The sequence below is a fragment of the Anabas testudineus genome, chromosome 15 (assembly GCF_900324465.2).
Source record: "Anabas testudineus chromosome 15, fAnaTes1.2, whole genome shotgun sequence".
NCBI lineage: Eukaryota > Metazoa > Chordata > Actinopteri > Anabantiformes > Anabantidae > Anabas > Anabas testudineus.
Window position 1 is genome coordinate 11,307,868 of NC_046624.1, and position 26,508 is coordinate 11,334,375.

General features: G+C 39.0%; 1 protein-coding gene across 1 annotated transcript; it reads left to right on the forward strand.

Annotated features, from left to right (window-relative positions):
• The first annotated feature begins 108 nt into the window (after positions 1 to 108).
• On the forward strand, positions 109 to 22,404 carry parga (poly (ADP-ribose) glycohydrolase a). The gene is made up of 18 exons (XM_026355582.1): positions 109 to 283; positions 955 to 1,017; positions 1,208 to 1,870; positions 2,018 to 2,144; positions 2,759 to 2,881; positions 2,960 to 3,040; positions 3,460 to 3,534; positions 6,493 to 6,585; positions 7,753 to 7,907; positions 11,057 to 11,136; positions 11,259 to 11,319; positions 11,533 to 11,608; positions 13,589 to 13,736; positions 18,094 to 18,172; positions 18,322 to 18,430; positions 19,002 to 19,107; positions 20,299 to 20,427; positions 21,157 to 22,404. Exons 2-18 carry the CDS (start codon positions 1,001 to 1,003, stop codon positions 21,336 to 21,338), a joined length of 2,304 nt encoding a protein of 767 aa, XP_026211367.1. The 5' UTR covers positions 109 to 283; positions 955 to 1,000; the 3' UTR covers positions 21,339 to 22,404.
• The last annotated feature ends 4,104 nt before the right edge of the window (positions 22,405 to 26,508 follow it).

Below are 26,508 nucleotides of genomic sequence, written 5' to 3' on the forward strand. Positions count from 1 at the left end.
AAAACTTTTCTTACTATGCATCAAGTGGGATTTAATCTGTGGTCCACACTCCGAGGCAGCAGGTGGCGGTCATGCTCCGATAGAGGTTAGTAACCGCAATTAAAAAACACGAAGAAGAAGAAGAAGCTGCAGCTGCAACAACGAAGTGAAAGTAAATCTATAACGATAACAGGACGATTACATTCAAGAGATATGTGGTCTGGAGACAAATGGATGCATGTAGAATATAAGTAATTATGTAATACAGCTAACTCCGAAGTCTTGCACAAAGAGGAACATGCTTGTAAGTTGTATCTCTTGGTTGTAATGGAGACAGCACTGCTAGCTTGATCATATTGAGTTACGTTATTGCTATCTACAATAATCGACGCTAGCAAGGAACAACTAACGTTTAACATCAGAGCAAACGAAAGCTACGATTTTATCCACCCTTTGCTTTGTAGCGTGTGTTGCATTAGATAAAAAGCGACGTCCTTCGGGAAATATTGTGTAATTTATAGCCGAGCCAACTGTTTTAACGTGAATGTAATGTTAGAAGTAACCCCCTGTACGGGTGGTTAGCAAGTTGTAATGTTAGCTCTCAGCAGCAGCTTTTCCTTTTCTCTGAAACCGATACTTTCACAAGGAAAGAAGCTGAACTGAAACCTGAAATACTGTGTATGACAGCCTGGTTGCAGCCAGATGAACTGCGCTCTATTATGACCAGAAAAGTGGACTAAAGTCCGAAAACACGTCTTTAACTTTACGTTTTACAGTCTGTCCTCCACAAAGTCTGAGTGCAGCTTGAGTCCAAACCAGACGTAAACAAAGCTTCATGTTTGTTTCCAGGATAAATCCACGGACTCCGGATTAAAGACAGCTAGTTACAGTGCATCATAATTTATTAGGCCTGTTTTAAACAATATAAATTGTTCCACATTTTTAACATCTGCCGTCATTTCTTTTTTTAAACAGCTGCTGTTGTTTCGTCCTGTTTAACCTGTTAAAGACGGATGAAACGATGGATTCTCAAAGAAGGTAAAGCCAGTCATAAGGATTTTGAGTACTTCACATATTTGTTTAGATTGCAAAGTGAAAAACATGAATATAGAATATGTTAACCAGAGGAGATCAAAGTCCTGGGGAAAAAAAGAAGATAACAATCTCATAAGCAGATTCAATTTAATAACAAAGATGTGTCTCATTTTATTTTTATGTTCTTCTGCAGTGGGACTGCTGAAATCAAGCCAGAGGATGTAGTTAATGATGCGCCAAAAACAAACTTAACAGATGGAAAAGATGAACTCTTTTGTGGACCACCAAAGGATGAAACTACAGAAGACTGTATACAAACAAAGAACGCACCAGATGACGTAGTATCTCAGCCGTCAATGGATTATGGGTCTGCGGATGGGCTGGATGAATCTGACCTTTCTGGCAGCAGAAGTGACGAAGCTCAAACACAATATTCTAATGGACATAAATCTAAGAGGCCTAGTTCACCTGGTCCCCACCCTGTTAAAACAACCTGTGTCGATACACACTCTTCAAACCCCAAACTCGCCCTCTGTCTTAGTCCTAGGAAGGGTGCGAGTACGTCCAATGATGTGGAGATGCTGAGTCCTGACAGTCCGATCGGTAAAACCATTCTCTTCAACAACTCCGCAGATAAGGAGCATGAAGGCAGTGTTTGTGCAGATTCTGGCTTTTCAAATGCTAAAGCAGTGGAGTCTCAGCAGTTTGTCAACAACTCTGATTCTGGATGTCTGGCCAAAGAAAAACCCCATGTGGTTACCATGGGGACTCAGGATGCTGAGATAGCAGAGTGCAGTGGCTTATCTGATGTGAACCAGGACTTAATTGGATGCAAGTCAGGTGTAATTTTTGAAAGGTACTTGTGAACATTTTACTTCTCTGTAAAAATGTCTTATATATTTTTTAAGGATTAGTAATTCACTTCTTCTTTTGTGCGGTAGCCCCACTGTGCTCCTTAAGTAACACTGTTAACACTGATTTGTTCTGTTTTTGTTCTGCACAGTGTTTCACCACCATACATAGACAAAGGATGGCGGGGGACACCCATAAATGAGCTGAACAGAATGCCCCAATGTGCCCCTCCTCTGTCTCACTTGAAAGCAGTGCCTAACCACACTGTCGCAGTCAGGGTAAGCCAGCACCTACGTATTTTTTGTGATTGGGCATTTTTTGGTGGGACTACACTGGGAAGATTGGCACAGAAACTGTAAGAAGGCTGATTAAATGCAGATAGATGAGACGGTGTTAGGAAGAGCAAAGTCATCCTCCGTGATCCCCTCAGGGCGTTCTTGTCAGACTGTGTCATCTGCTGCTAGTCCCAAAGGAACACTGTCATCGCTGTTATACAGCCACTGACACCCAAGTTAGACTCCCATCTGTACACCCCCCCAAAATCCAAATGATGATATTAGAATTTTAATTACTGTTTTAAGAAAATTTTATGTCTACATTAAAAATACTTTCAGTTGTTGAAAGTAGTGATCCACCAAAGGACTTGGTAAATCTCTTGATTTACCAAGTATAAGTACCCCATATCACCAAATTACCAAAAAGGGACTTTTTTTGCTTATTATCTATAAATTTCACTTTAAAATAAAGCCTTAGGCATTAATCTCAGTAGTAGTAGCAGCACTCATGCACGGAGCCTGAGTGAGTGACTATTTCTCAGTTGTTACTGTTCTAAAAGAAACTGTAATATCTAAAGGCATTTAGTTTTCTCTAATGTTTTATTTGCATTTTACAGACGGATCTCCTCAGAGAGGGCGAGGTCCCTGTCCCATATCCCACTAAGTTCAAAGATGCGTGGGATGATGTGTCAGTGAAGATGCCCTGCTCTGAGAAGAATTTGTTTCCTATGGAGACTGAGGTATACTAGTTGTAGTTTACTACCAAATGTTAATTAATGTAGAAACATTGTAGTAAAATCTTTTGTTGTGTTGTATAGGATGGAGGTGGCGTCCAAAGTCGTTGGGAGCTGATTCAAACTGCCTTGCAGGGAGGGTTCAAAAGCTCTCTGGATGTGAGGGTAAGTTAACTGTGTTAACATAATGTAAAAAAAACTGTGGAAAGTGGTTTTACATGTGAAACGTCCTTGCACACTTTGTAGAATTGTCTACTCTGTAAGTGCTTTTTGGTGTAGAGAGAAGGAAAAAAAAAGAACAATACATTTTTTTCAGTGTAGCCACTGTAATAAAATTGGAATCTTTCTCGTAACCATCCACTTTATCATCTGGCTTTATTTCACTAGGGTGTCTTTGATACAGAACATCTGCTCCTGGTTACAAGACCAATTCCTTAAACAGCCACATGGTGGCAGAGTTTAATTATAGCTCCTTATGTGATGCATTAAAGATCTTACAATCCTACTGTTTTTTGTGCATAAAATGATGTTAATCTATAGCCATACTGTTTTACATGTTTAAAAACAACTATTCTCCTTGTCAGGATGCAATATTAAGATACAACACGGCCCATGCAAAGAGATGGGACTTCACTGCCCTGAACCTTCTTTGCACAGAGGTAAGATGTCCAAAATGTGACTGTTTTTTTTCCCCTTTTTAGGCTGCATTGTACACAAAGTAAGAAGATTAAAATAATTTAAATGTATATTGATTTGGGTATACATCTTTGCTGAAAATTGAACACATTAGAAAATATTTAATTCAGTTCTTTAATGAGAAAATCTTGTCCAAAGGAACACAGAACTTCATTGTTTAGCAGTTTTTATTTGTTGTATAACAGGGCTTCACATTTGTATTTTTTATAGTTGATCTATAAACACATTGTCAGTAAAATGAAACAATTTGTGTGCACCACAGTTGTACTAGCCAGCCCCTGTAAACTTTGCCCTGCAGAGACTGGCAGTGTATGTTTAACTCACCGTGATTAATCATGTCTTAAAGTTTTACCTTAATGAATAATGAAGCGAGAGTTGCTGCAGCAAGGGGAGTCTGTTCTTTTCTGTTTGGCTTCAAGCCCATCAGTGTGCGTCGTCCCCTCCCAGTACCTGGAAGTCTCACAGGACAAAATATGCATCATACAGTTAGGACAGATGAGCACAGAGCATAGTAACAGCAGCTGTTGCAGGTGAACCAAGGGAATGTGTTTCTTTCTGTCTCATTCCTCCTCTCTTTTAACAATCCTTATCTTCTGTCTCAACAGTCAGTGAGTGTAATTACATACCTTTTGTTAGACAGACTTCTTCCCATGGGCATTATTATTTAGGCCTCTTTCATGGTAATCAAAAAACTATTAAAACTATTTTAGAATTTTAGGAGTACATCTTTACACTGAGAAGCACCTCTTTTTTTCTTACATTAAATTTGTAGATGGTGTATTAACAATATTGCATGTTAGCGAATTTCCTTTAAGTGGCCAATAAAATCATGGACTCTCCGAATAGATAGAAACTTGAAGCTGAACTTGATTACCTATATTTAGTAAAGCATGTAGTTTGTTGTCAGATTCTATGTATATAAGCTCATGTTTGATTAGATTCAATAGAAACAAGCTAGTTTTTCAAATGAACTCCTTACAGTTATTTTAAAAGGGACCATTTGAGACTTGTTTCATTCTACTCAGATTGAAAATGGACCTGATGTTCAGCCCTTCTTGTTAGTGATTACTTAATTAAATTCAAACAATTCCAAAATGATCCCCACTTCTCTAAGACAATTTCTCAGAGTAATGCAGGGAACTCAGTAGATCAATACAGCCTGTGCCTTTTTATAGCTTAATCCAATTTAATTAAAAGGAACCATTAAATCTGTAGCGGTGCTAAGTAAGGCCAGAAAGAAAGTCACTCCTCTAGGACTCTATTGTGGCAGCGATGCCAACTGTCCACTCACTGCCCTGAGTGCAGCATTTTCCTCTATTTGTTCATTTATTTGCTGCATTTGTTTGTTCATATTTATCAAGAGAGGCCGGTATTCACAGCATATGCACAAATCAAGGCTCGAACACTAAAGTTTACTAACAGTACTCAGATATGTAATACTGAATGGTTGGGATCATATTCTGTCAATTTGACTTCCATCAGTTTATGGATGCAGCATGAGAGACCATGGTCAGTTTAAATCCTAACTGTTCTCAGCCCCTTAATTAAGTCTGCCGCAATATTTGTGCAGGATTGTGGTAATTGTCAAGAGGTACATTACCCCTGGGCCAGTGATTGACACGCCACTCAATGTAAAATAGCCATACGAGGGGTAAAAAAAAAAGAAGAGTTACCCAAATTAGGGCTTGTCTGCTAGTTGTCTTAGTGTTTCTCCCCTGCCAAATGAAACTGTCACCATGTCACCTCCTGATAAATGTCTGAGGGGGTGAACAGGAAAGCAGTCTGGGAGTAAGTACAGCTGATGTTCCAATAGTATATAAGCATTCGACAGCAAGACAACATCACGTTCTATCGCCATCAGTTTGTGCTTTGTCACTTTGCTTTTGTCTGTCTGATTTTAAAAACTATTGTCATGTCAGAGCTTGACACTAAATTAATTGAAAAATGTTGCTTAATAAAAAAAATATGAATCTAGGTGTGCTTAGTTTGAACTGCCAAGAAAATGAGAATAATTATTAAGGATCAGAATGACTGGAAGATCGGAGTGTAATTGATCATTAGCTTATGCAGCAGTAAATCTGGACACTCCTGCTGGAATTCTGTCTTCTGTTGATTGGAAAGGTGCCGTTTGTGTGTATCCCAACCTCTGTGTTAGCTTTGTGACCAGCTGTGGTAGCTGTGGAAAAGCCCAGAGATCCTCTTTCTGCTCTCATCCTCACTCGAATCACCAGCTACCATCTATTAGTCCCACAGGAGCGCTTTATGATGTCTGCCAGCTCATTACTTCTGACAGCATTTAGTCAGACCTGCTCTGCAGCCATATAAATGCCCCCGGTCAAATCACCCACCAAAGACTTCCTGTTGAAAATCAAGCCACCCTTCCACTCTCTCCACAATTGGTCATTTGCATTTGCTCCAGAAGGTCCATTTAATCAGCACTGGCTCCCCTGCTTACCTTGATAGAATAAGGTGATTGATGACAGTGACATTCGAAGCCGATACACTCATAAGTGATTGCGTTGTAAATCTGAGTCTATGATGGAATAACTGGATGTTTATTTTAGAGGGAATTGCAGATGGATGCTGAGCTAAGCTATAGGCTGAAGTATTGCTGCCCCGGTCATGGTGGGATCACCCCTAGATTGATGGTAGTTCCTTCTGAAACAGGATCTGTGTATGGTGTATCTCTACGCAATTTCTATTTCCTCTTTAACTCCTGAACTGCATTATTGATATCTGAGGAAGAGTTTATCATATAACAACTCAGTTGCCTTCACTAACACAGTCTTCTTTTTAGATATGAGAGAACCTTTGTTAGATATTGGTTACTGGTAAAGGGTTATGACCTTACTGTTAAACTTATTACACAATTTAAAATTTTCATCAAGTGACTTGTTGCTTGCTTTTCCTATTCTCTCCAGTATCTTGAGCACTGTGAGGTACAGCACTTGTTTGAGGTTATACTACCAGCCATGGTCGACCTTGCACTCAGCGCTCCACGCCTCTGCACCATGGTAAGCGCATGTACAAAGTTTTGAATGTGTATATAGTACAATGTTTATTTCAGTTTGCTAGAGAGATTTGAGGAAATTACAAAAATTCAAGAGAGAAGCTGAGGTACATAGAAGGAATTATTAAAGTGCAGTCAGAAGGGAGGAGAGGCAAAGTTTTAGATGATCCATATTAACCATGGACCAGGAGTTACAACTAGTAGATAATGAATGCCCCTTTTTGGACCACATCAAGAAATGCTCCATTAAAAAAGAGGACTGTCGATCTCATGCCCTGTCATCCAATTTAGGAAATTCCACGACACTAGTGATGAATTTTAAAAAGTCTGCCTTTGGAGTTGCACACTAGGCATTCGTCCTCTGAGTAACATGTTTGGTGGAATCAAGGTTTGAAATGACCCCCTGCAAAAATCTTTTATTAGCGTTAAATGGGGCTGATCTTTGTCAGATCTATTAAATCCCCTTCTGTCATCCCCATTTGTCTTCATTTTCGGGATCTGTAATCAAATATAGCAATGCAAGAATTCCAAGATTGGTATTTTTGTAATACAGTTATGTCTCACAGAGTTTAATTTAATAAACTAAAATCAGCTCCAACTTCGGTCAGGATAGGAAGATCCATCAGGTTATTATTGGAGACAGAAACCAGGGGCAGAAAATCAGAATGGTCAAGTTTAACTAAAGACGGGATTTTCTGGTACAGATCTAACCTCAAAATCATTTATAGTAGTTAGACGGTGAAGATTTGACAGTATTATGTGTCAAGATACTGTTTATGTGTGTGTTATTAGAGGTGGTATTGATCTGCTAACTGGGCAGCCTTGGGAGGCTCTTTAGCCCTAATCAGTGAAGATAGATGGGCCCTGTGTGTCTGACTGAGCAAACCTGGAGGAGAGCAAGAAAACCAGGACCTTAATTACTACCACCCATTTACTTAATGTAACCCTCCTTGTCTCCTCTCCTTGTTAGATTGCTAAACTAATTACCTTCCTCCATTAGCCCTTAGATGTACATTATTTCACTCATGTAACCTTATACATTTCTTTAGCTTATGTCTCTACGTTTCCTATTCTTATCTTCTGTCTTTCTATCTTTACAGTTATCTTTTTGCTTTGACTCCACACCTCTGCTCGTCTGTTTTGATTGCTCTCCTTTCTTTCCCTCATCTAGCCAATTCCCTTACTGAAGTCAAGGATGAACCATTCCCTGACTCTGTCTCAGGAGCAAATAGCCTGTCTTCTGGCCAATGCCTTCTTCTGCACATTCCCCAGACGCAACTCACGCAAATCAGAGTACTGCAATTATCCTGAAATCAACTTCTACAGGTAAACAGCACACCACCCCTCTGTCTGTCTAGTTTTGCAGAAAACTAGACAGACATGAAACAATGATCAATAGTTCACTAGAGGATTTTAGCTGCACTTTTCTTTTCACAAAATGAAATTTGCCCATTCAGTCCTTTGCTGAGTCCCTCTTTAAGCCATTACTTTAAGCAGGAGACTGACTAGATGTTGTATATTGATCCTGAGTCATCCTCATTGGTCTGTTCACTTTGAGGAGAAGCTTATTGTGATGCCAGACAAGAGCATGGTTGCAGTCTTTAGCATCATTTAACTTTTTTTTTAGTCCTCAGTGACTATGAAAGCTCTTTTCTAGGTCTTACTGCAGCAGGACGGGGTCAGGTTTTCTTTCACTGTTGTCATTCTTGTTTTTTCCAGTAATTGGGCATCAGATACACTCAGAGATGTGTACTATGTTCATAATTGAGTACAGCTGTCTTTGACCACTCTGCTTTAAGTCAACCTATTATTCAGAGAAAGTTAAAGTGATTTCCATAAGGGGGCACTGCTGACTTGAAAACCCTATTAGATAAATTCAGTGTTTTTACTAAGTTTCTTCTCATTTAGTAAGTCCATTGTGACCACATGCAGTGGGTCATAGCAAGGTGAACTGGTTGGATCTGGCTATTAAACAGAGTCAGAGCTTATGGTGTTTCATTGGTGTTTTGTCAAGAGCATGTTGAGGTTTTTAGAGTCATGAATTGCCTGAGTGCGGTAACTGCCCCTGCCTCTGTAAAGACTAGGACAGGACTGTGGGCAGGGCTCCATGTTTCTGTTGTCTTTATGTGTGGGAGACAGATCCAGAGTGGGCGTGCTAAATTGGTGTTCTGTGTTTTTACCTACTCAGAACCAGTGGTCTGCTAAGACAGCTTTGGCTAATTGAGACAAATTGTTAGTACACCTGAGAAGAAGGTAAGTGATGCCTTCAGTGTACATTCAGGCCCTTACTTATAAGTGGGAGTGCTGCTGCTGTATCTAACACAGCCTCTGCTTTACTGGTGTTATGAATGTGCTTGGCAGATGAGGGTGTTGGTATTGCACTTAGGTTGTCTGTGGAATGAGTCTTTGTTAATCAGCTTATTCTCTGTTGATGTAAGACTTAATTGTTGTTATTTGATAATATGACTTTCAGCAGACATCTAAATGAATCTAGTGGAAAGTTTTTGACACTGACATATTCTGTTAGTGTGTCAGTGCCAGTAATACACTAACAGATATAATAATATGTAAGCATATTAGTGTATCTGCTTTAAAAATCATAATGTCTAAAAATTTGTGTATGGGTGAAGGTGCAGTCAGTAACTGAATGATAATGAGATTTTGCTTCCACCTCTGTTATTGTATTTATAGTCTGGATGCACCTCTGTATTCATTAGACATAGTCCAGATTTTACCTCAACTCAATTTTCCTGCATTTCTTTGAGGCACTGTCTTCTCATTAGTGATATGTACGTATAATAACGTCTGGTGTTGTTGCCTGGCACACTGAAGGCATTGGTTTGGTAGTATCTTATTTTCATAGTAGGGTCTGCAGAACTTGAAGGGTTGGTTTAATAATATGTATTTTTGATATTCACTGCAATCTGCATGGATGCTAATTGCTATCCAGAGTCTAATTAGCCATCTGCTCTTCCTGGGGAGTGGGTGGCAGTATTATTTTATGAATCCCACGGATGGTCATCTTGATTATTTTGGATTTGTACCACATACCCCCATTCATCTTTATCTTAACCCTAATTGTACTTTCACAATCAGTCATCTGTATGAGGGCATGGTATCTTCCTTTCGCATCAAATCTTAGTGGCAAGCTAAGTGACGAATCCTCTGTAATGATGTAAGCATTGATTCCAGTTGCAGGGCTAGTCGTTTCAGACCCATGCCAGCACTTGATTGCAGGCACTTGGGCTTGCTGTCACTATCAGCATTTCTGCCTGAAGTGAAATGCAAGAAGAAAAAGTCTTGGTCTGAGAAGATGAGACACGACAAGACGACCCGTGCAGTCAAAAATGGACCCTGGATCGTTACTGGCCCTCCCCTTCCCCCGTAATTGAGGGAGTGCCCGTCACTTTGCTTATTGGGCACAGTAGTGCTCTGTCTTCGACAAGCAGAGCAGCAAGCAATCTGCTGATTGCTGTTTTGGCAGAACTGTCAAGGTTTGTCCTCTGTTAAGTGATAGATAGATTCGAGGGGAGGAAAGAAGGCAGGAGACTTATGTTTTTAGTCTGTGTTTTTCTCTGTTTGAGAAGAAAATGACACAGGAAATCCGCTTAACAGTTTGGTTAACAATGAAAGCTCATTACTGAGAAATAAATCCTTTTTTGTTTGTTTGTGATCTGAGGTGGCCTGACTCATGAAGAAAATACCCTAATTGGTAAAGATAAAACTGTCCTAAACTTTGTTTCCTGGTACATTTTAAATAGTAGATAAGGTTATAGGATAAGAACCAGTAATTAATATGACTATCCTAGACATAAAAGTTGTTGCAGTTCATTTTGTAAATAAATCCTTCATAATTAGGTCCTATTCTGTCTTCAGTAAGGTATGATTTGTGGCTACACTGAAACTCTCATCCTTATTTATAGATAATGTGAAGTGTTTCACTTTTAAAGGCTTTTAGTGTATTGCCTTTTTTTTAATTTATTCCTGTTTCTATTTCTTAACTGGCCTGGGCAGAAAGCAGTGGGAGGGAAAGATGAATGCAGAACTGTAATTAGACATGAGCTTGGGTTGCTTTTAATGGAGGGAGAGTACCAGCATGGGGCGATTTAAGCTGTCCATGCAGTACCTTGCTCTCTGCCTTACTTGACCCTAGTTTTTATGGTTACTAAAGAAATTAAACAAGGAATTATTGTATGAAGGATAGATGTAGGTAGAAGACCAGTTTGAAAGCTTTACCTCATTATGACATGCTGTAGCATGGTTGTGCTGTCAGCTATAAATAATGAAACGTTAACACTGAAAATGCCTACCTAAAATGTAACACCTAATTTCATGTAATACAAAAAACATTATTAGCAATAAAGTTTTCAATAAAACGTATGTTGCTTTGTCAGATACTATGCCATTTGAAAGTTTGTCGATACCTTTCAGAAATTTCCTTTGTAGACTCTTTATTCCTTTTGCCTTTGTTCCAGGTTGTTTGAAGGTTCTTCACCAAGAAAAATTGAGAAATTGAAAACCCTGCTGTGTTACTTCAGGAGAGTTACACAAACCAGTAAGCATGAAAAACATCTCACATTATGTTAAATTATAGATACAGTATATGTGATAAATCAAACCGTTTTCAGTTAATTAATATTTTTGCATTATAATTGTTTTTTTTTTTCCATTTGCAAGGACCCAAGGGTCTTGTTACATTCACAAGACAAATGTTGATCAATCCACCAAACTGGGAAAGGTAACACTCTATGCTCCTCTACATTGTATTGAGTACAATATAAATATTATTATCATATGGGCAGTAGGTGCATATGTTGTTTGAGTGATACATCACACATCCTGTATTGGAAACATATTAGCATGTTACCTGGCTGGTTATTCTAAACAAACTGTCAATGCTACTTTGGTGAACACTGAATATGTGACTTTTTTTTTTTTTTTTTTGTCAAAGGTCCCAGACTCAGCTAACACACCTACATATCACTTGTGAGGGGACGATAGAGGATGATGGATACGGGATGCTGCAGGTAGGAATTCTTTTATTGTTTTGCTTCTATTTCTATTTATTCAGTTATTTGGCCTGGGATAATAAAAGTCAGTGCACCTGTCACTGTCCCTCAATCATTGTGAAAGCCTTCTCTTTAAAAATGGTGGTACTACAAACCCAGTGTCAAAATCTATTTTTGACCTCAGATTTGATGTATGATGCCTTCTTTGTGTTGTTGGTTTAGTCAAACCTGATATACATGACTCTGACCATGGCCACCCCTTCTACCAAGCAAAGCACGAAGCAACCAAAGTAAAGTAGAGCATTTCTGAGTAGTTGTCCGGTACCTTCAGCTCAGATTTGGTTGTATAAATTTTCTGCATATCTGTGACATTTATTGGTTCTCTATCTGTGTTTGCATTGATTCACCCTTTCTCCTCACTCCCCTCAGTGTTCCGGGGTGGCTGATGCATATTTTACTCTGGTTGACAGCTGATGTATACACTTGAATAGCTCAGAGAGGCAAGGGTGGAGAAGAGTACCCTGGGGTGGGGGATGAGGGAGACAGAGATGTGCAGAGAAAAACTGTGGCGACCCAGTGGGCCAGGAGTCCTGCAGGCGGATTGATGGCTACCTCAGCAGGCTGGGTGCCGGCTTTGTGTTGAATTGTGATAGGGCAGAGTGGGTTGTCATTCTGTCAGGAGGTGAGGTTGAAGGGTGAGGAGGGTGAGTTTAGTGGTGAACCAGCGAAGGAGGTGAGGACTTGAGCGACTGGTTAGAAAACAGACACACACATACAAACACTCTCACTGTCACACAGATTGACATAGCTGTGGCCCAGTGAGCAGAACCCTCACCCCTGACAGACTGTTTAAATATCAGCATTGAGTGGACTGTCCTTTTGTCCATGCAACAAAAACAAGGAGTGGGCCTACATAGCATGAAGTTCGAGGATCACGTCAACGTATTTTGTTTGTTAAAACCGAAGACCCAGAGAAAAAAAGAACACAAGCATCTATAATACAGTGGTCTCATCAATAATTTGACTTTATTTCTCAGTCTACTTGTTAATTCTGGTAATAGCAATTAATTTGCTTCAACTTTAGTGTAATTAATTTTACAGGTAATTGGTGATAACGATATGATGAAGAGTCAGGGGATCAGCCAAAATGATCCTAAGGGTGTTGAATGTGTGTTTCAAATTCACACCAATATCTTGGTGAAAATTTTGTACCAATCCCAAAATTACAGATTTACCAATTATTTAAAGACATACTTATAACATTTTAAAAAGGTAAGAAAAAGGCTCTCACTAACAAATATTGTTTTGGCTTGCATTTGCTTCTTATATTCTTTCATTATGATTTATTTATTTAATTTTTTCATTGAGTTGCCTTCATTCTTCTCTGGCTTTGGATAAAAAAGTAATATTGTATTAAAAGAGCGGAATTCATAATTATTTTGGTGATCGTGACCCCAGGTGTACTCAGAACCCTCGTGTATAAAAATAGACGTTGCACAAGATTGCAAAAGATTTTATATTAACAATCTGCTCAGCATTAAATGTAGTTTATTGGTATTTGAAGTATCTTTTTAGATTTCATGTGTTTGGCTACAATTACCTGATCTGATTATATCCAAGCAGGAAGCAGCCTTATGATCCTTAGACATTTATCTGTGTTAAATGACCACAGTGGTTGACAGATAATAAGGAGACACTAATACAGTCATTTGTTCAAATAATGGGAGTGACAGTAGCTAAACCTCACAGTTCTTTTCAACTGCATTGAATGAGCAGGACAAAAGGCAATGTATTGACGCTGTTCAATCAATGTTTGTTGTTGTGAATATATAGTCTAACTGATCACATTGTATCTTGCGCACAATACACAAAGGTTATCTTTATATATTATTTGATTTTGACAATTTAAGAGTGTTTGACAGCGATGATGTTAAGAACAGAAGTGAAGACAGACTGTGTCATTTTGGTTAACTTTCCTTTTTTCATTTATTTCACTAGGTAGATTTTGCGAATATGTATGTAGGTGGAGGCGTAACTGGACATGGACTGGTCCAGGAAGAAATCAGGTTCCTCATCAACCCTGAACTTATTGTCTCTCGCCTCTTCACTGAAGCTTTGGAATACAATGAATGCCTCATCATCACAGGTATATATTCACATGAATAATTTGACATCAGCCTTTAAATCCTGCATTGTAGCACATTAATTAGTAGACCTCTTTACTTTGTTTTATCTTAAGCTCTTCAAAGTATACATCTTTAATTTTAGGACTTAGGAATCAGTTGCTTCCTTCCATGTGGCTTCACTGTTTTTGCTTGTTGATTAAATGGGATAAAACAGACAATTTCAAATATTCATAACAACAAATCCAATAATGATTAAAGAAAGAAATATAAATCTAGTTTAAAATATAGTTGCTGTTTGCAACTGCATATGGAACAGGTGGGTTGAGAGTCAGCTGCTTCTGTCAATCTCATGCTGTAGTTCTGCCCCAGGATCTACAAATGAAAATAAAAATGACCCTATTGGTTTGGGAGAAGTTGCAAGAGATATAAGCATTTTGATATGAAAAGGAAGCTGGCCCGTAAATAATTTTTCAGACCATCATCTCATTAATGAATAAATTCTAGTCAGAAGAATTCCTTTACAGTATGTGTCCATATTTAGAGATCCCAGGGCAGATCCAGAGCACTCTGGAGGAATGACAGGAACCCAGAGGTGGTGGAGGATGTGGTTAGGCAGAATAGAGTTTCTCTACTGCCTTGCTTGTCCTGCTCGCTCTGCAGTTTGACACCAGATTAGCAGCACTAACTGAATGGGTGATTATCTATAGGTCATTTTGTTTCTGTTCTTAAGTTAAGATGGTTAACATGGTTACATGGTGCATACTCCGAATGTAGTGCACTTTTATTACATGTGGTGTATTGGCCCTTTATTGCTTGATGCTGTCTGCCATTTTGTACTTTTGTTACTCCTCTAGAAACAACACACATCCATATAATATGTGCTGTTGCTTTTTCATCTTTTAGATATTTGTTCGTTCAGCCCTGTGAGTTTATTGGGCACCATTCTTTTTTTTTTTTTGCCTGCCCATCTATTCAGTTCAAAGGAAAATCCATTGCATTGATTCACTTGGGACTACCCATGTATCCTTCATTTCTCCCCAGAAGAATTGCTCTATTTTTCAACCTCAAACTCACTGTGCTTAGGTTGACCTAAGTGTTCTGCCCTCTTGCGTGCCTCCCTCCTCCTTCTTTGACCATCCTGCAATTTTCCTGCTTCTCAGCTTTGTTCATTTATTGCTAAATGATCCAATCTAAAAATATGTGAACCTCTGCCATTGTCAGTTAATTTTAATGGGCAATTAGAGTCGTATGTTTTAATAATGGAATGACAGTAAGGTGAGTCTGGGAGACTCTGTTTTATTTCAAAAACACAAATCGGGGTCCTAATTACCAAAGTCTGATATTGATAGTACAGACAAACATGGGGGATTCTTGAAGACCATAGAAGAAGAGTTGTTGATGCTCACCAGTCTGGAAAAGGATCAGAAAACATTCTGAGAGTTTGGACTCCACCAGTTAAATGTCAGGTGGATTGTGTTCAAACATTACACGAAGATCAAGGCACGTAATTGTTCAGGAGATCACAATGAGCCCCAGGTTAATGTCCAGGCAACTGATGCTACATTCAAACATAAATAAACTTTTTTACATTTTTACTATATCTATTTTACAGGTGTAATTCATTTTATCCAGCAAAGTCACTCAGTATAACCCGCTGGGTCTTAAAAAAATCGCAGATTGGTTTAGTGCATATGTTGCATGAAGACATCTGTCAAGTGGCGAAGCATGTAAATTACATGCTAAATACCACACAGTCCAGTAACAGCCAGCCACAGTATGTGTAAAGGCAGCATAAAGGCTTCACTTGCTGACAAGTGGACCACTGAGTCCACCAGCAGAAACAGAGAATGGTCTACATGGCAGTGTTACAAAGAGGAAACCAAACAGAACATTGCTACCAGTGTACAATTTACTCAAGACCATGCAGAAAAGCCTCAAGGATACTGAAGAATGTTCTGTGGATGGTTTAAGACCAAAGTAGAAGGTTTGGGCTTGTTTGGTGACAACCAAACTGATTTCAGCTTAAGAACTTTCCCACATCTGTAAAACAAAGCAGTAGCAGTATCATGATACTTTTGCTACATACACAAATTTGTGACTTAATTTTTTGTCTTATTTCTTTAGTTGGATTTCCTTTATTTACTTTTAGGACTAAAGTGAAAATCTGATCACGTATAAGTTCATATTTATGCCAAAAAGAGAATATTCCAAAGGGTTTGCAAACATTCAAGCACTACTTTATTTATTACTGGTAGCCAATCGTATGTGCAATTAATACACTAAACATATGAATGCTATATAAATGCTGGTATAATTTAGTTCAAACAAGTGCATACATGTTGATTGAAATTTGGCTCCATTATAGCTATCAAGATTCAGATTAATGACCACATATTTACTGAACTATTTCTATAAGAGTTAGTGTAGAAAAACAAATATTTAACATCCACTTTTGTGCCTGTGCTTCTGTTTCGCTGGCATATAAAATGAGCCAGAGGCGTCATTATGCTGTTTGACAAATCCATCCTGTTGACATGAGTACATATATAATAACTTAGCTGTGTGCAAACAGAAACTCAAATATAAATGGTGCTCCCAAATGTCTGCACTTGATTGATTCTCTCTGCAGAGTCTCCTTTGAACTTGTGCCTAACAAGAATAGAAAAATTGACAAACAAATTTGAAGATACTAGGAGCTTGCATGGTCAATGGGCACACTTTCTATCTGTTCCTATACACTACGTGTTGCTCATAGGCTGGTTGTGTACACAGAATATTGAAAGGAATGGCCAACATGGTGTTAGAGACGCTCATCCACAGTGGTAAGACCACCAAACGCTACCATGTAAAAACAAATTTCTGTCTCGTTTACTACTTTCCTCTCAGTAAGCCAAGTATTATCTTTTTTTCTATGGCGTCGTGTTGTCTTCCCTGAAACTCCCACCTCTTCCAAGTCACCTTCAGTGCTTAGTCACCTCCCATCATGCTTCCAATCAGTCTGTCTGCCTCCCTCTTTCCCTCCTCCACCTCTGCACTTAACTTTATTACATTTGGACAGAAAGGAATTTATAGCCCAACAAAGGTCATTGCTCCACTAATGGAATGGGCAAGTTACGCCATAGATTCATTAAGACATTGAGAATATTCCTTGCACGTATAGCGTTTCCTCTCAAAGTCTAGTCACTGTTTCTAGACTCTTTATATCTATCTGCCTCTGTCTTTGCTTTTCTCTCGGCAGCTAATCATATCTCTTTAGAGGTGTCCTAACATGTCTCATTTGGAACTTAAACATCATATCACTTTTTGTCTATAGGCATTTTCAGATCGGAAGTTATAGATTCATGATGTAATCAAGTGATGGAAGCTTGTATACAAGGATGAAGTGATGGAGGTTGCTAGGATAAATAGGATCAAGATGCAGGAGGAGAACAACTCTGTTGATGGAGAATTTGATATGGGTAGTCTGTTCTTTGTCGTTAGGAGTCGCTAGTGTTGTGTTTTAAAATAAATGTTCTTTTTGTTCACTTAGTAAAGGCTTAAGAAAAATGATTAATTTTCCCCAGTTGTACTGTCATTGTTGATTTATATCCTGACTCTAATACAGGCCATTAGCTTGAGTCACACTAACATACAGTAGAAAAACATAATTCACACTTGGAGTTCAGGTTTATCTTAAATTTGGATTACTAGTAGACTTTATGTGCTTGAAATTACATCAAGTGAGTTATAGAACAATAAAAACTGTTATATAGAATAACATTTTGCATTACTTTTCAGATAATTGTGAGCTTTTTGGTTATTGGTTATTTAGGCTAACTAAAAATCTTCCCCATACTGTTAGTACACTGATAGTACATACAATAAAGCCACAAAGGCTCTGTTAATCACGTTTAACACCTGCTGCTCATGCATGTGAATGAATGTAGCCTTTAGTAGGCATGATTTTCAGAATTGAGCAACAAAGGAGGAAACTCTGAGCACATACTGTACCAGTACAGTGTAAGCTATACAAAGGCTTATGTCTTTGAAACAGATGTATGTTAACCCTGTCAGTGAATGATAATGAATGAAATGTTGATATTACATGTATTTCAAGTTGCTTCTGAAGGTTAGCGTCTTCTGTTCTAACCATTTCTTCTTATTATGGCTGAAAGCTTTTCATTTCTAACTCCAAAGCGGATTACTTATTAAATCAGTGGCCTTTATTTATGACAATCCAATACAAGCTGATACTGTGTACTCATAAGGGGACCATAGAAAGCTCTAAATTTGATTTAAGAAATAAGGCGCTGAAACAGATTTAGGCCCACTGTGTGCTCTGACTGCTGAATCCTGAGTAATGTCATCTTTTTCCTTCACTTTTTTCTTGCTCTGCAGGCACTGAACAGTACAGTAAATATTCTGGTTATGCAGAGAGTTACAAATGGAAGGACAGCTACACAGATGAGACCCCAAGGTATTGTTACAGTTACATTTTTTTTGGATTCTTGTTTGATATATAAATTCAAAATCATTAATTCAGTCAGAAAAGCTGAGGGGAAGTTGTGAGGATCATTCTATGTCACTGACAGTCACATCTACTCATTGCTTCTCTCTAATTTCCAGGGATGACTGGCAGAGACGATGTACAGAGATTGTGGCCATCGATGCTCTTAAATACAGGAACTTCTTAGATCAGTTTCTCCCTGAGAAGATGACCAGAGAACTTAACAAGGTGGTGCTTCAGTCTGTTTACACATCAAAGTTGGATTAAATACAACATTGCATGTTCTCACTATAAGATATAGCTTCAGCTCTTGGTGTCTTTCATGAGATGTCATTGTCAGAGGTTGATGAATAGGAGAATGCTGGAGATCATACATATGATTTTTGGCTAAAAGCTAATGAAAGCAAACTTTTTGTCAGATACTGCCTGCAAAGATGAAAAAATCCTAAGTATCGATTTGCATGAATTGGCCGTTACAATAATAATTTAAGAATAAAAGCTTGGTGATGTGTAATACCATTGAATTTCAAGTCTACTGACAGCTAACAGCTGATAGTATTGGTAATATTATGCACCTCACAAAAACTTATTAACAAAAAAATTATTTTGACTTCTCCTTTTTGATGTCCAGCCTACATGAAACCCTCTGAGCTGAAAACACTACCATTGTCTAGATCTTGCAGTTGAGTTTTAGGTTTTAGTGAAAAGAGGTCATAGAAAAGATTAAAAAAAAATTCCTTGTGTTCTTGTTTTTCTTTTTCATCTTCACTTCCTCCTACTCCCTGTGCATCCATCCCAGGCATACTGTGGGTTCTTCCGAAATAATGCCCACAGCAAGCACCTATCTGCAGTAGCCACAGGGAACTGGGGCTGTGGAGCCTTTGGTGGAGACACGCGACTCAAAGGTATCACTGGCTGAAACATTACAAACATGCATCTAAATGAGGACAAGCAGAAGACTGTATACAAACTAGTATGAAAAAGTGCACAGTTGTTGTACATTAGAGCTGAAATGGTAGCAGCATGTTAATATCGCTAGGTTGGGCAAGATCACCCACTCATCTGCACTACTTGTCCCAGAAAAGGAAGCCCCTGCTGAAGGACATTTCAATGTTCACAGGACTGTACGGCGCTGTCATAGATGCTGTTCTCCTTGGTCAATTAGTAGCTCTCCCAGGATGTCACTCACCCATTCCTTCCCTCCCTTTATTGATCAGCTGGCACACATTTATGTCTTCCATTAAAAGGCCGATTGATTGCAGGGAAGGGACACCATAAATCCACCCTGCAGGTCTCTGTGGGCTCACAGCATCACTCTTCATAAGCAGCCCCTTACTGTCCCCTCAAATACACCATTGCTTATTTATGCCAGTTGTGTTTGTGTCAGTGTCAGTGACACATTTTCATTAACAGGTGCATCTGCTGTGGTATGCCTAGATTCATGCAGGATGTGCTGGACTAACAAACACATCTTCTCACAAATGTCCTGTTTTATGAATGAAGCTGAATGTATTAACACTAGTATGTGAACAGTTTGGTGAAGGTTTTCATTTCCACTACAGCACTATGAATAGATACACTGTACTTTATAATGTCCCCGAGGACGATATTAGCTTCTGGGGACCCGCCTCTTAGCACTGGAAATAGCATAGCTAGTATTTTTAGAAGGCAATAACTGTTTTATTTACATTAAAGTCTGGGAGTGAACTCGAGATGTGGTAGTTACATAAGGGTAAGCTGTGGTAAAAATTACAGATTTGCAAATGATGGTTTATTTTGTGTGTTCATTAATCTGGAATCAATATCCATTGTGTTAAATATTTAAAAAGCTTAAGACATAATTTGCAGAAAGACTCGAAGATTGAGTGCAGTTGATGAGGTTATGCTATGGGTAGTATTATTTACTCTTCTGATACAAATTGCCTGTCTGGCATCTGTCAGAAGCCGTACCTTATCTAGTTTATTGACCAATTACATAGTTTCCGTAGCTTATTTTCAGTGGTCAATTACACGTTTATGATTTCACTCTGGACGTCAAGGATACTAATGATGCTAATACAGTATATTGTTGCCTGAATTTCCCTCTCTTTTTTTAGCCCTGATTCAGTTGATGGCCGCAGCCGAGGCTGGCAGGGACGTGGCGTACTTCACATTTGGAGACGCTCAGCTTATGAGAGATGTTCATGAAATGCACACTTTCCTCACCGAGAGACAAGTCACCATTGGTAAGTCTAGCTTGCAAAACAGCAAGCAATATTTTTAGTATTTTATTGCCGGAGTTAGATGTTCTGACCGAGCTGCACAGTTATTATCTTGTCATCCCTTCCTCTGTTGAGCTCTGACATTACATAATGAACAGGAATGGCGATGATATCAGCCACTATTGAGATTGTGGGGCTCTTGAAGCTCTTACAGCACATGGCGGCTGTCCTTGTTGCCGTCATTACAGGGACAGTTTGCATAAATAACAGAATATGCTCCATCTGTATCTTAAGTTATTCCACCTTATGGGCCATCTTCATTCTTTGCCCCATCTATTCAGCCTCAGCCGCAGAGTGGATTACTGCCTGAACTGACCCCATCTTCTCCCCTCCCCCTCTTTTCATTTTTCTTCCGTTGACATTTATTGAAGCCTTTCATAGAATTTCCCCTCTAGCCATCCATTTCCTAAAGTGGAACTACAGAGAAAAAGCTCATGGCTTGTGTGCGGGTGTATGTGCACTTGATTTATAAATGAGCCCAAACACGCTTTCATTTTTCTTTGTGTTTTGTTTTTTACGAGTTTTTTGTTTTTTTGTGTGCGTGTGACAGTTTCAATGTTGCTTACTTGTTCTTTGTGTGACTCTTGCTCCTTTTGTCCTTTTTGTCTTGTAAACCCTGTTTTATCTCCCTCTGTATTTCTTCCTTCTCCTTACCCCTCCACCTCTCTCCTCCACCCTCATTTCCCCTTACAGGGCAGCTTTACACCCTTTTGAACCAGTATTCCAGTGTCGTGTGTAAGAACTGCCTCACGACTCGGCCTGATGTCAGCCTCTACAGTTTCATCTATGAGAGGGTTTCTTCTGCCACACCCACCAATGTCCCAGACTCTGCCAAGGATTCTGGGATGTCACCTGCAACGTTAGACTCTCATTAACACGGCGACAGCTTTGACTTCACCTTGTTCTCTTGTCTCTTAGTATTAATAGGACTCCAGGTTCAGAAACCTGAATGTGCTCAGTGTTGTGCTTACAATCACCTTTTCTCTCACACACACTCCCTTTAAATTTGTGATCCCAACACACAAACTACCAAAACACTGTTTTGCCTTTCTCACTGATGGTATTATAGGAGCCTCCTAGTATGTCACCACATGTGGTGAAATGTTTCAGAGACTTATAGCAATAGTAAATCCTGGTTGCTGTTAGGCCTTTCTTTAGTCTAAATGTGATGTAGAGTTCCTTTGTTTGTCAGTTTTTCTTTTTTATAGTAATTACAGATATTGCCAAATATTCATATGCATGGTTGTGGACACTTCTCACTATTGATAATTCCAGGACACGATAATCCTCCTTGGTTTTCTTGTCTTAATGTTGTGTTTACCACTTTTTTGGACAAGGAATTGTCTTCACTATTTAACATACACAGGCTGTGGTGGGGTCCTGAATGCAGAGATGAATGCCATACTGTAGTCTATGCATGGGTAATATTTATTTATCAAATATTCTACAAATATATGCTGCTCTTTTATATCCTCTAGGATATCTAAGTTCGACACACATATTATCCTTAAATCTTATTTTAATGCGTCAAAGCATCAGTAAAATGGAGAATCATCTTAAATGGAACAAATACTAGATATTTATGGTCGCTGTTATGTTAGACCATTGATTATGTTCTCTGTAACTTGATTATTTTGACATATACATCGTTAAGCACAGTATTGATACTGTATTTACAAGGAAAGGCAGGGCGCAGATAAAGAGGATTGCACGAAGAAAAATATTTTTGTTAATGTTTTTACTCAACATTTCATTTAGGGATGTGGTTATGTTTTCTATTATTTACGGATATTTTCTGATTGACAGTGAACTCTATTTAATGATAGATTGATAAATAGAAGGTGATAAATGTATTGCATAGTAATGTACTTTAGGTTTTTAGGCTGTACTCTTTTTATTATAATTTCTTAATTAAAGTATATCCTGATGAAATTATATCAATCAGTATGATTTACTGACCAATGGATAACTACAATACAAGCAACATTTTTAATGTTAAGCAAACAAACCATTCGGCATTATGTCATTTGTTTCTGTCAGGGTAATTTAATTATTCACAGATCATATAGAAATAATACATTTTATTGAAGACTCTTTCCTTCATCACATGATTTATTTCTGTTCAAAACGAAGGTTTTTAACTATGTCTCGGCACCACAGATTTGTCACTTAATTTCATGGAGTCATGCTTTATTTAATCATTTGAAATGTGATTGATTTTTGTGATAGCACGTGTACCAAGGGCTTTCAGACAAATTTAATTCTGCCTCCAAACATGCTTTATTAGATAAATTAGGGTTCCTAAATAACGTCATGACGTGTACTTCCATAAATGGTGTGTAGGCTTGGCTTGGCTAAGTGAGTTATACATTATGTGGTTCGCCCTGCTCTTTGTACTGAGGGTGGCGTTGACCAGATTAGCTGTGGACACGCGCACAGAGTCAGTGTCTTTTGCAGACTTAACTGTTGATGGCTGCTGTGAGTCTGGGTAACCTAGACATTGAACTTTATTAAGGTTACTGGTGTCTCCTGGATTCAATCACACATTTCCAAATCCTTCAAGTGAATATTGCATATTTTTATGACATATTTTGAATGTTATTAGCTTTTTCATGTGTCAAAAACAATTTACATGTCACCAGAAATAGGACATTGTAGAGTAGCCACTTGTTTAATTTCCTCAAACACAAGTAATGTTTTATACACCTAATAGCTGGTCCAGTTTTGTCCCCTATAGTGATGTAATTATTCTGAACAGGATGTAATTTAACACCAAGACCGTAATGTTACCCAGCAGCACAGGTCTTTTCATCAATGAACACTATTAATAAAATGCCAAAAAGCAACTGGTCTTCACTCCATCTCTGTCAGGCAGCAAAGTCACTACAACAAAATGGCATTTCAGTTCATAATTACCTGACCCTGCATTCTCCAGGTCAGTCAGGGAGCAGCAGCAAACACAAATGCAAATAATGAAAAGGGAGTCTCTTTCAAGCAGCACTGAGGAAAAGGAAGTAAATGCGGCTTTAGAGCACAGTGAATATATTAATGGTTGACAACATTTAAAACCAGTTATTGAAAGGGTAGAACTGCATACAGCTTTGAAAAAAAGTAATGATGCTGGGATTAAGGTGATGTTTGGATATTTAGCCTTGTGCTATGCTGTCTGGCAGATGCTCCTGCAACTCAGGCTCACTCTATTTTCCCATTTTTCAGCGTTTGTCATGATTGATAATACTGTTCGCTCAGTGCCAGAATGATGAAAATCTAGATGAGGAGGACAGCGGGGTTGGGAAAGGGGGAAGAAAAAGAGGATGGAGTGAGGGAGGGGAGGGCCAATTATCTTATTGTTTAACCCACTCAAGGTAGAAGCCCATCAATCTGAAACCACTTGCTCAAATGACTCATGCTCAGCCTTTATGAAAGTTTAATTGGCTTATAGTGACTTATATAATTAACACTGTGGAGAAAAGCATATGTGTGTTGTAGCTTGGAGGGAAAAAAAAGAGGAGTGGCAGGGGCTTTTTTTTTATGTTCGTCTGGTTCAAATCTGACAGCAATAAGTAAAATAAATGATTCCTGACATTTACATCGCTTGAAAACGACTGATCTGAAAATATAATTAAATTAGATAATTGTTATCCTTTCTTGGTGCCCCTGAACTGGTCTGTTACCAAGGCACCACTAGCACCTTTGGGTGCAGTAGGCTGCTTGCTGTGCAGAGAGAGCAGGCAACAGCTGACAGGGTGCATTTTTTGTTCAGCTTCCATCAGTTGAAGTCCCATCGAAACAACACGCTTTTTAATCCATAATGAAGCTGTGTGCAATTGAATGGTTCCATATGTGCATAACCAACTGTGAAGTCACTTGACACTAAGGCATTTCTCAGTCTGAAGGTGTAATAGGTGCAATAGGTATATAGTTATATAGCCAATAATCCATGTTTATGGCTATCGTCCTACTTTCTCTTGCTATGAGTCAGTTTCCGGTAGTTGCGGGTGTGAGACACTGGCTGTGGGGATGTGGCCGGGCCCTGTTAGAAACTGGGTTAGTCCCTGGAAAGGCTGCCAGTGTGGGACTGTGCCTGTTCTCTTAGCTGTGACAAAGAGCTTCAGCTATGCAGAGAAGACTTTGCATGACTGGAGGACAATAAAAAAAAAAAAGCTTCATAAGGTAACAGTGTTCAACATGTGTCATTTCTCTCCACACTGACAAATAAAATAATATTCAATAATTAAATGTGAAAACACAGCAGCACATACTATGTGGGGCTCCTACATTTTAGCTGTAGCTGCATCATGGATTTCTGCCCAACCTGTTTTCCTTTGTGGCTACATTGCGACTAAAAGAGCACGAAAACACCAAACACGTTTCATCCACTATCAGTCACCAAGCAGCAGGGATGGTTTTGGCCCATGTTTGAGATGGATTTGTTTGTCTCTGTTGGATCTGTCTTTCCCTGTGTTGTAGTCTTCTTGGGATGCATTCTTCCGTAACATCCAAGCTTCCAGTCCGTCTGCTGAGGCGGGAGAAAGACACCCCTCCGCTCTGCTCCAGGGCCGAGTGCTGTCCCACTCGCCAGACATGGCACAGAAAGTGGTAGAGGACCACCTGGCTGTACACACGCTCATTAGAGCTTACCAGGTACTCAACACTCAGCCGGCCCAGCTGTAGGAAGACACACATACAGAGACACACACACAGGTTTACAAATGTTAAAATTGATCTCATATCTCACGAGCACCTTTTTAAATGTAAAAGCAGTATCTGTGTACAGAATTAAAAGATGTCATCAAACCACTGGTGGCTGACCATTCACATCTCCGACGTGTGTGAATAGTGCGTCAAGGAAAATCCACCAGACTTGCCAAAACAGATGCCACTAGCAATGGGAGCTGTTTATACCGTGCGTCCTTGCATTAAAAGGAATATTTAATTTGTTTGTCACCGCACAAGGTTATGCAAATTGCAGGATTAACTCTAACCTACTTACCCCGGCTGCTTTTTGAAAATGGAAATATCAAAGAGACTACTTAAACAAAACAGGTGGTAACATTTCCTCTTGCCCTTAAATTAATGTGAGGACGTATCCAAGGGATTTATTAAATTCTGTATTTTGGCAAAGGAGTCAGTTTTATTCCCAGCTTGTTGCAGTCTTAATGGGACTGTGTGTGACTGTGAACAAAGACATAAAAGCGCTCCCACGGGGCTCCTTTCTCAGAGAAGTCAACTTATAACTAAGTGTTAGCTTATTCTCCATCAGATGTCAAATCTAACTGCAGCTGTAATCATACATTGGTTTGTCAAGGCTTTGTCGACAAATATATGAAGCATGAGGGTTCGTACTATACACATATGTGTATGTATACATATTTTATACAAACATCTCCAATCCAGGATAGCATAACTCGTCAGACCTAAGAGTCTTAATAGTCTTTATATGAAAAGCCCCTTCATGTTCTCCAAATTCACATACGGGTTGGTCAGCCTACTGCTGTCATTTATCTGAGGCCTACCTCTTGTCTTTCTTCATTTCATTTAGTGGACTGACAATCGGAGGATGTGGAATGGCCAGAGAAATCGATCGAAGGCTACAGTAATAGCTGGTGAAGATGAGAGAGAGAGACCGAGACCGAGAGGGAGATGTTCTGATTTCATCTGTGTACGTCAGGACATAGCGTTGCATTATGTATTGTCACCAGGACTATAGTTCCCTAATGAAAGCTAATGAGAGCCTCTGTGCCCTCTTATTTGTCCAGCTGAGCGTACATAAGTCTATTCTTGGCCCCCTTCGTCTTTGCTGTGTTCCTAATATGATTTGCACCTGTCTCCTCCTATGTTGCTTGTGATCTTGAGCTTGACCAGCTCTCTCAGGTGGGCTTTGTCAGAACAAAAACCTATGTGGGGTACAGATACTAATGCTGTCTCTTCCTAGGTCATCCTTACTGTCTGCATCTACAAATCCATCTTTTGCTCATCTACCCACACTTTATTTTTACAGTTTTCATCAAATAAATCAACTCTGATTATGTTTTTGATTTTTAA

What these genes read in the sequence shown, in the direction of transcription:
- parga (XM_026355582.1), top strand. An exon ending in TGAACCTTCTTTGCACAGAG is followed by an intron (nt 3,535 to 6,492) that starts GTAAGATGTCCA and finishes TATTCTCTCCAG; the next exon opens with TATCTTGAGCACTGTGAGGT. An exon ending in TGAATGCCTCATCATCACAG is followed by an intron (nt 13,737 to 18,093) that starts GTATATATTCAC and finishes CTTGCTCTGCAG; the next exon opens with GCACTGAACAGTACAGTAAA.